Source organism: Sycon ciliatum, chromosome 2 (genome assembly GCF_964019385.1).
Source record: "Sycon ciliatum chromosome 2, ocSycCili1.1, whole genome shotgun sequence".
Taxonomy (NCBI): domain Eukaryota; kingdom Metazoa; phylum Porifera; class Calcarea; order Leucosolenida; family Sycettidae; genus Sycon; species Sycon ciliatum.
In genome coordinates this window covers 47,917,731-47,927,412 of record NC_088644.1, presented here as the reverse complement: position 1 = coordinate 47,927,412, position 9,682 = coordinate 47,917,731, and the positions used below count along the sequence as shown (strand labels likewise).

At 50.0% G+C, this 9,682-nt stretch overlaps 1 protein-coding gene across 2 annotated transcripts in view; it reads right to left on the bottom strand.

Annotated features, from left to right (window-relative positions):
• The window catches only part of LOC135810289 (uncharacterized), a 184,927-nt gene that overhangs the window by 168,911 nt on the left and 6,334 nt on the right, over nt 1–9,682 (bottom strand). The window contains exons 7-8 of one of the 2 annotated variants that reach the window (XM_065323772.1): nt 8,503–8,545; nt 7,441–8,247 (exon numbers count right to left, since the gene is read on the bottom strand). The exons of the other annotated variant lie outside the window; for it this stretch is intronic. Of the exons in view, the coding sequence (XP_065179844.1) occupies nt 8,240–8,247; nt 8,503–8,545 (51 nt within the window). The 3' untranslated portion in view covers nt 7,441–8,239. Of the gene's footprint in view, nt 1–7,440; nt 8,248–8,502; nt 8,546–9,682 lie in introns of those variants that run through there. 2 annotated transcript variants of the gene reach the window in all.

The following is a 9,682-nucleotide window of genomic DNA, read 5'->3' as shown; positions in this document are numbered from 1 at the left end:
AGCATGCACAGTGATCATGAATGCGGAGTAGGAGACGAAGTAGAAATACAGATTGGAGAATGAGCCTCGGCGAACTCCAATCAGAGTTCTTCGAGGCTCCTCCTAGCATTCTTGATCACTTTGCACCGGCCGCTCCTTCCCAAGGTGTTTTGGGCTTCAGGGCTTATCGTGGTTTGTGTGATCTATCTCTTTGAAAAACTGAGTGGTTTGGTCGACGCACGCGTGTAGTTGGTATTATAATTATTATAATTATACCAAAGGACGTACCCAGAGTGCTGACAGTGCTCAACACCGCGGAGGCAGAGCGTAATACAGAATAGAACAACAAGGACAATCAAGGCTTGTTTGCTGCTACTTCAAGTTTCATGCTTACGCAATCATCAGGCAACATGAAGATCGGGTGCCGACCATGCCAGTATATATGCCAGGAGAGGGTGGTATAGAAAGCTGTGTGAGACTGTGGGAGCTAGCGGTGGTATTTTTACGCAGGAGGCTGTGTGCAGAGTGTGTGGTTGTTGAAGGCAGGGGCTAGCAGTGCAGTGTTAGCGCCGAGTGTGTGGCTGGTGTGGGCAGGAGGTGGTGAGCAATGCGTGTGGATGTTGTAGGCAGGAGGCTAGGCCTCGACCAAATATGCTAAAAAAGAGAGCATATTATGCTCGTCGCATATCAGGGAAAACGTCCATAATATGCCAAAGGCTTAGCAAGATATGCAAAAAGATATGCCAAAATATTATGCCAAAATATGCTCGACATAAGCAGAAAGTGTAACCGTTTGAAGGTATTCTTGGAAAAGACAATGCTTGCTCAAGGCAACACAACTGATATAGGGCACTTCGTGCCCTAAGGTGATAACGCGCGTGCTGACAGGATAGGGAAAGGTGCAAGATACAGAGCTAGAGGGCAGATACGGTTAGCGCTAACAGGGAACTGTTACACCATCCCTCCCTCCTAAGCGAGGCACATGTGCCTCCAGGGAGTCGAGGAATATGTGGAAAGGGAATAATCAAAATGAAATCGTGTCAACCCAACAACGCTCATCTAATTGAAGCACCGTGCAAGGTAACCAAGGACAGTCAGGCGAGTGAAGATAACGGAAATGGGGAAAATCTAAAACAGGAGGGGAATGGATTGCTTAACACAACAAGGATCAAGTGGGAATTCTCAAGGTACACGTGCAATTGAATTTGAGCGAGAACATTTCGCTGTAACCATAGTGTCACTAACATGCCCTGGACGCCCTGTAACGCCTCAGAGCAACTATCGGCCTACCGGCCTCGTCCAGCAAGTTCTCTTCTGGCTCCCAGGTCGCTTCGTCGTCTGGGTATCCTTGCCACTTGACAAGGTACTGAGTCTGATGCCTTCGCTGGCGATCGTCAAGAATCTTCTCCACCATGTATCTGGTCTGACCGTGCAAGTCAGTGAACGGTGGCGGGGGTGGCTGCCGCCTGCCGGGAATAGTATTCTGCTCATACCGGCGCAGAGCAGTGACATTGAAGACAGGGTGGCACCGAATAGCGCTGGGTAGATCCAGCTGATAGGCGTTGGGTCCGATCTTCTTGATGATTGGGTAGGGCCCGAACCACTTAGGGCGTAGCTTCTGTGAAGGCTGATCCCGGGCTTCTACGGTTGTTAGGAAATCCTTGTACACCAGCACCATGTCGCCAACCTTCAGGTTGCTGGGCACCCTTCCCCTGTCTGCATACTGAGCTTGTCTAGCCTGAGCGGCAATCATGGCGTCCTTTGCCAACTTGACGGCATCCGCCCGATCCTGGATCCAGTCTGGGGCACTCCCTCCTCCCCTCCGTGCCAGGAAATCTGGTGGGGACTTGGGATTAAGTCCATAATTTAGATAAAACGGCGTGCTAGAAGTGGAAGACTGATATGAACTATTAATTGCAAATTCGCAAAGAGGCAGAAGCTTGTCCCAATTATCTTGTTTGTGGTTAACAAACGCTCTAAGCACATCCTCAATTACTCTATTCATTCTCTCAGTCTGCCCACCGGTCTGTGGGTGATTGGCAGTACTAAACGACAAGGTGGTACCTAATTGATGAAACAATTCCCGGAAAAATTCAGAAGTAAATCTTGGGTCCCGATCACAAACAATAGTGGAACTCAAACCGTGTAATCTAAACACATTCTGGAGATACAAATCAGCAGAACCCTTAGCGTCAATTTTGGAAGTCGTGGGGACTAAATGGACACATTTTGTAAGCCGGTCAACAAATGTATAAATTGCATCAAAGCCCTGAGGGGTCTGGGGTAAGCCAACGATAAAGTCCATGGAAATATCTTTCCAGGGGGTGTCTGGTACTGGGAGCGATTGTAGCAAACCGGATCTAGGCAACCCACCCTTAGTGCGCTGACATATGCCGCAAGACTTAACAAATTTCTTCACGTCAAGGCCCATCTTGGGCCAGTAGAAGAATTGACGAAGCCGGAAATATGTACGATCCCGTCCCTGATGGCCTGCCGTAACACAGTCGTGGTACTCCTGCAGGAGCTGAAGCCTTACTGCACACTTGGGTACACACAAGCGATTGTTTGGTGCTGCACGGAGGTATAGGTACCTGGACTCTTCATCCCAATAGTACCGCTCGTGTAGATTATCAGAGGAATCGCCGCGCAGCCGCTGAATTATTGGGGAAAGCTGCTCGTCATTCTGATATGCTTCCGAAATCATCTCAGCAACCCTATCACTCAGTTCCAAAGCAAACTCAATCGTATTCAAATGGGGTGCTGGTAGGATGGGTGGGCAATCCTTTTCCTCAACTACATTGCCAATTGCTGACCCGCGCAGATCAGGGCGGCGGGATAACGCATCAGCCATATTTTCCTTGCCGGGTTTGTGATTAACTGTGAAGTCATAGTCTGCAAGAAATTCAACCCATCTAGCTTCGCGCTTAGTGAGATTGGCTTTTGTGCTCAAGTAGACTACGGCCATGCTGTCACTGAACACTTCAAAATGCTGGAATAGATAAATTCTCCAGGATCGCAGTGCAAACACCACCGCCAGGGTTTCGCGTTCTGCAGCAGTGTAATTTCGCTCCGCTTGTGACAGCTTGCGACTGGCATATGCCACAGGATGCCAAGCACTATCGCTTTCCCCCTGTTGGAGAAGGACGCCTGCTATTGCAAAATCACTTGCGTCTGTTGCAACTCTGAAAGGCTTCTGCACGTTTGCTAGTTTCAACAGCGGTGCACTCAACAAGGCCTGTCTCAGGGATTCGAATGCATGCTGACGGGGGCCACTCCATTCGAACCTGGCATGTTTGCCAGTGATCTCCTCTAATGGCCGCGATATAGTAGAGTAGTGCTCAATAAATCTTCTAAAGTAGTTCGCAAAACCAAGGAACTGTCTCACCTCCGCAACTGTCGTCGGTGGCTGCCATTCCCTCACTGCTTTAAGCTTCTTTGGATCTGGAGCGATACATTCACCGTCGATGCGATGCCCTAGAAACAGAACATCCTTGACACCAAACTCACATTTCGACTGCTTACAGAATAGCCTATTTTTCCGGAGCGTCTCAAGAACTGTCTGGATATGTTCAAGATGATCTTGCCAGGATTTGCTGAAGATAAGAATATCATCCAGAAACACTACCACAAACCGCCGTAAGTACGGTTGGAGAATACTGTTCATCAATGACTGAAACGTGGCAGGGGCGTTAGTTAATCCAAAGCCCATAACCCGGAACTGGAAATGACCGAAGGGAGTATTGATAGCCGTCTTAGGTACATCTTCCTGACGGATCCTAAGCTGATTATATCCCGAGCGTAAATCCAGCTTACTGAAGTATGAGCTACCTTGAATGCTATCAAACAGGTCATCAATGTTTGGGAGGCAAGCTTTGTTTTTGATGGTGATCCTGTTCAAATTCCGCCAATCACAAACCATGCGCAATGAGCCATCAGACTTTTTAACGAAAAAGACTGGGGCACCGTATGGTGACTTGCTGGGTTCGATGAAGCCCTTGCGGAGGAGTTCCGTGAGCTGGGCTTGCAATTCGTCCATCTCGGGTTTGGGGAGACGGTAGGCAGCCCGTGATGGAGGAACGGCACCCTCCTCAGTCACAATCTCATGGTCGACATCCCTCTCTGGCGGAAGCTCGGTCGGCAGGTCGTCTGGAAAGATGTCCGAGTACCGCCGCAGCAGGTTAGCCAGCTGCTCTTGATGATCTGGGTGTTGTCTGGCGGCTGATGGCTTGCTGTCCTCCTCCTCGTCGTCAGTAGCGTTGACCCACGCCAGGATTCCCTGCGCGCCTTTCCTCAACTCGCGGCGAGCCTGAGAACCAGATATGAGCATGCTCTCAATTGGCGGCGACTCCTGACGCTCCGTATCACTATTTTGGCCGGAAGGGGGTTTAGCAACGAGCGGCTCTCCGTTCAGTTTGACTTCGTTGGTCTGAAAGTTGATATCCGGGTTGTGTCTGGTCAGCCATGGCTTGCCCAGGATAGCATCATAGCGGCTCAACGGAAAAACTGTGAAAGATTGGGTGTCGCTGAAGTCTTTCACGATAACCTTTACCGGACCGGTCCTCTGCAGTTCCGATGATGTCGATGAGCCATCAGCCAGGGTTACCTTCAGTGTTTCGTCCTTGCTCTCCGTAACAAGGCCGTTTCTTTGCACGAAAGCTTCCGATATGAAGTCGTGCGTCGATCCCGAGTCAATAAGCATAATTGCCCGGCGGCCGTTGATCCTGCCCTCAACACGGAGAAGGTCATGCTCCAAAGGAAGCTCCGTGTCCTGTACTGCGATATCAACGTTGCTGACATGGGATTCCTGTTCGGCAACATCTTCCGAATCAGCTTGCAGCGTCGGTTCTTCCAGCTCTAGTACGCTGTAACGGTTGCGTATGTCAACCGGGTAACCGTTGGGTGCTTTCCGCTTGGTCGCCAGCGAGCGCACGCCATTTTTCACTGGCGACCAGCGTTTGGGTGTTGATTGCTGGGACAATCCCGAGCTAGGTGACCTGGCTTCCGACAAGCGAAGCATCCACCCTGCCGACTCAGGTGACGCCTCTCCTCCGGTGTTAGCCTTTGGGGTCGTACGGGCTGACTTCGGTGCTGAATCGGGTTCGGCTGTTGGTCCGCCGTTTGCGCTGACCTGATCGCTTGGCTCAGATCAGTGGGGTGCTCTCGCAGCACCCGGGTCTTGACAGATGGGTGCAGTCCATTTACGAACAGCAGTCCTCGGGTCAGCTCGTCGATCTCAGGCACTTGTAGGCTTAGGCGCGAGAACTCGGTGACATAGCTCTCCAAGCTTGAGTGCTGCCTGACAGCGAAGAGATCCAGTCGCACCCGCTCTTGATGATGCAACGGACCGTACACCTTGGCGAGGGCTTCACGCAGCGCTGGCCACGTCGAGAACTCCACACCCGTATCCAACGATGCGATGAGCCATAGCTTGGCGTTGCCGCTCAGGAAGCCCGCTGCGTAATCCACCATCACCGATGAGTCGGTGATTCCCAGTGACCGAATCGCCAGCTCAATGGAGAAAGCCCACTCCTTGAACTGCGAGGGCTTGCCATCGAAGATCGGCGGCTCTTTAGCGTGCCGAGGCTTCCCGGACGAATGAGCGGGCGGAACAGGGAGCGGTTGTTGTCGGTTGCTCAGACGGGCGCTGACTTGGCGACTGGCTTCACGGACCTCGCTGGCCAACCTGAATAGCAACACAGAAAAAACAAGGATCGCCACGACAATGGCGAGCTCCAAGAACACCATGTTAACCATCCTCCGCTACCAGTGTAACCGCTTGAAGGTATTCTTGGAAAAGACAATGCTTGCTCAAGGCAACACAACTGATATAGGGCACTTCGTGCCCTAAGGTGATAACGCGCGTGCTGACAGGATAGGGAAAGGTGCAAGATACAGAGCTAGAGGGCAGATAAGGTTAGTGCTAACAGGGAACTGTTACAGAAAGTGTACATCATTTCAGTAAAATTACAACTTTGGAATATTCATTGGCTTCACGGCTATCATGCTTATGGTGCAAATCAAAACACATGCGGAATAGTATGGCTGGGATGTGTCCCCAGTAACAGTAGCGATAGTGTTCATCCATGGGGAAATGTAGCAAACGCCTCAACCATTCCAAATTCATCCATAAAAGGCATTTCTGAATGCATTTTGTCCATAATATGAATGTTTTGTCCTCATTTTCTTCAGAATATTTGAATTATATGCTGGCTTCATTCCAATATTCCCTTTGTCGCTCAATATGCCATAATGAACTGTCTCACAAAAATATGCGGAAATATGCGCAAGCATAATATTGGTCGAGGCTTACATACAGGAGGCTGTAGAGCTAGCAGTGTGATAATTATTAGCGCAGTGTACATGTATAATTATGGCTGGTGTGGGCAGGGTGTTATGAGCAAGGTGTGTGAACGTGAATGGTGCGGGCAGGAGGCTGTGGAGACATGTTTAGGTGACACCGTGGTTTTTCAGGAGATACTTGTTCTCGTGTCGGCACTTGGACACCATTTCAGAGCGCTTGTTGAGGCTGGATGGTGACCCTAGCGTGTTCAGGATGTGATGCTTTTCTCTGGTACGAGTCTCGTACAGAGGGAGCCCCGCTTCGTGATGTTGGAGTATGCTCGGGCGCGATCTTTTATCCTCCATTCGACTTCGTATTGGGCGTTGGATTTCTTCAGGTTCAAGAATGTAGTTGGAGAACTCAGTGCTGCTGGAGTACTTCTCGTATCTTGTTGTTGTCATGTGGTTGGCATGGCGTGACTTGAACGGTGGCGCCGACATACCGATGCCTTCAACAACCACACACTCTGCACACAGCCCCTGCCTAACGGTGGCGCCGACATACCGATGCCTTCAACAACCACACACTCTGCACACAGCCCCTGCCTAAAATACCACCGCTAGCCCCCACAGTCTCATACAGCTTTTTATACCACCCTCTCCTGGCATATATACTGGCATGGTCGGCACCCGATCTTCATGTTGCCTGATGATTGCGTGAGCATGAAACTTGAAGTAGCAGCAAACAAGCCTTGATTGTCCTTGTTGTAATTATTATTGTTTAACTTTAAAATTGCGGATCCAGGGTAAATACTGAAGGAATATCTCACATATTCATATGACATATCTTCAATACCCATGAGCTATGATAATTATATCATTATAATCATCGTTCTAGCTCAATTTTCCCCCTGTCATAGTCCTGTTTATCATGTTCAGCATAAGCGAAGTTGTGAATCATGCTTGCATGGTTGACTCCAACGCGTACATGCAAGTAATAATATTAATATCTCACTTTCGAATGTAGATCACTGTGCGTGCTCTAAGCATGGACAGTGATCATGAATGCTACAAGGAGACTCGAAGAACTCTGATTGGAGTTCGCCAAGGCTCCTCCAATCTGTATTTAGAAGTGACGATCTCGCACTTTCGAGTAATCCGCCTACAGCTTTAGTTCAAAGTTCAAACTTGCAGCTAGCAGTGTCCGACAGCAGAATGAGTGAGTATTTGGAAGATCTAAATTCTACGATTTTGAATTCCATCAGGAACAATCTTTCCATGTACACAAGACCAAGGCAGAGGCATGAGTCGCGAATATTGCCATGTGTACGGAAACAAGAAAAAGCCAGAGATAAAATTAATCCCGCGAATATTATTATTTTTTTATTAAAATTAATACACGTAGTGGTACGGTAGATTGTACACAGTAGTTTAAATCCATGTAAATAACGTCACACTCAACCAGTGCTGCACGCTAAGAAATTTAGTTCGAGGGAAAACAGTTTCAAACAAGTAAAAACACCCGCTAAGTTCACAGTGCAGGCTGCTGCAGTGCTGGCGGACAATGATCAGCTATTATAGTAAGTGTATAGGAAGTAAGCGTTGCATGACGTCTGTATCAGCAACAGTACAGTAAGGTAGTATGTAGTATTTTGTTTACCAGACGACAACGATAGTGAAAAGGAAAATCACTCACGAAAATATATTTGCAGTTGCAGTTGTAAAGAGCATGGCGAATAGAATGTATGGAACACGTTCAGCACATATTGCGAGAACCAAGAAGCAAAATAAACACGAGAAGTAAACTTCTTATTACCCAAAATACCATGTATCTAAACTCAGACACACACACACAAACACACACAAACACACACACAAACACACACACAAACACACACAAACACACACACAAACACACACACGAGTGGTAGACATCATCCGTCGTGGCTATGTAGCCTAGACTTGATCGTCACAGCTGCTTTCACTTTTCTTGAGTTGCCATGGCAATTATTCATGAAGACAAAACACAAGAGAAGAGAACACAACAGCATTCAGTTAATTTCACCAAGTGAAAGAACAACAGGAAATGCCACATTACATTGATAAATCAATCTTGATCACAAGATGAAAAAGCAGTGTTGATGATTATGATGACAGCGATGACGACAATGCCAAGAACAACATCGTTTGAGAGATGTACCCTGTTGAAAGTCAATTATAATCACTCAACAGTTTATCCCTTACCAGTTTCTAATGACAGCAATGGCTTCTTACTTTTCTTCTTTACCTGGACACATAACAAAACACATAGTCAGTTCAGTGAGTGCACAGGGTTGACAGCCTACACTGCTGACTACACTGCTGACTACACTGCCCGCTGTTATCTGATAGTCAACAACTGAATGAGGGGAATCAGCAGAATGGTTTGCCATATCCACACACATCACTGACAAAGACACCGACACAGATCTGAACGTTAACATACGTGTACGCACACACTAGCAATAGAGAGAACAAGATACACACGACAAGAAATTGGATAACGACAAAATAGGAGTTTTCGTAGGAGGAAACAGTAGCTATCACCAACACTCTATCCCCCCCCCCCCATACCCTAAACACCCTCACAGCCCCCCCCCCAACACTACTACACCCTCACAGCCCCTCCCCCCCCAACACCCCTACACCCTCACACCCCCCCCCCCCCACACCCTTACGTCATCACAGCTCCCACCCCTACAACCCTCACACCATCCCAGGCCCCACCCCTACAACCCTCACACCATCCCAGCCACCCCCCCCCCCCCGCCGTCCTACACATCCTCACAGCCCCTCCCCCCTACCCCCCGCCGTCCTACACATCCTCACAGCCTCCCCCCCCCCCCCCGCCGTCCTACCCATCCTCACAGCCCCCCCCCCCCGCCGTCCTACACATCCTCACAGCCCCCCCCCCCCCGCCGTCCTACCCATCCTCACAGCCCCCCCCCCCCCCGCCGTCCTACACATCCTCACAGCCGTCCTACACATCATCACAGCCCCCCCCCCCCCCCCCGCCGTCCTATCCATCATCACAGCCCCCCGTCCTACACATCCTCGCAGGCCCCCTGCCCCTACACATCCTCACAGCCCCCCCCCCTCCCCTGCCCTTTCACATCCTCACAGCCCCCTGCCCCTAGATATCCTCACAGGCCCCCCTGCCCACACATCCTCACAGCCCCCTCCCCTTCACATCCTCACAGCCCCCCTCCCCGCCCCTACACATCCTCACAGCCCCCTCCCCTCCCCCTTCACATCCTCATACCCCCCCCCCCACCCTGCCCCTAAACATCCTCACAGCCCCCTCCCCTGCCCCTACACAGCTCCCCCCCCCCTTCCCCTGTCCCTATACATCATCCTCACAGCCCCCCCCCCCTTCCCTGCCCCT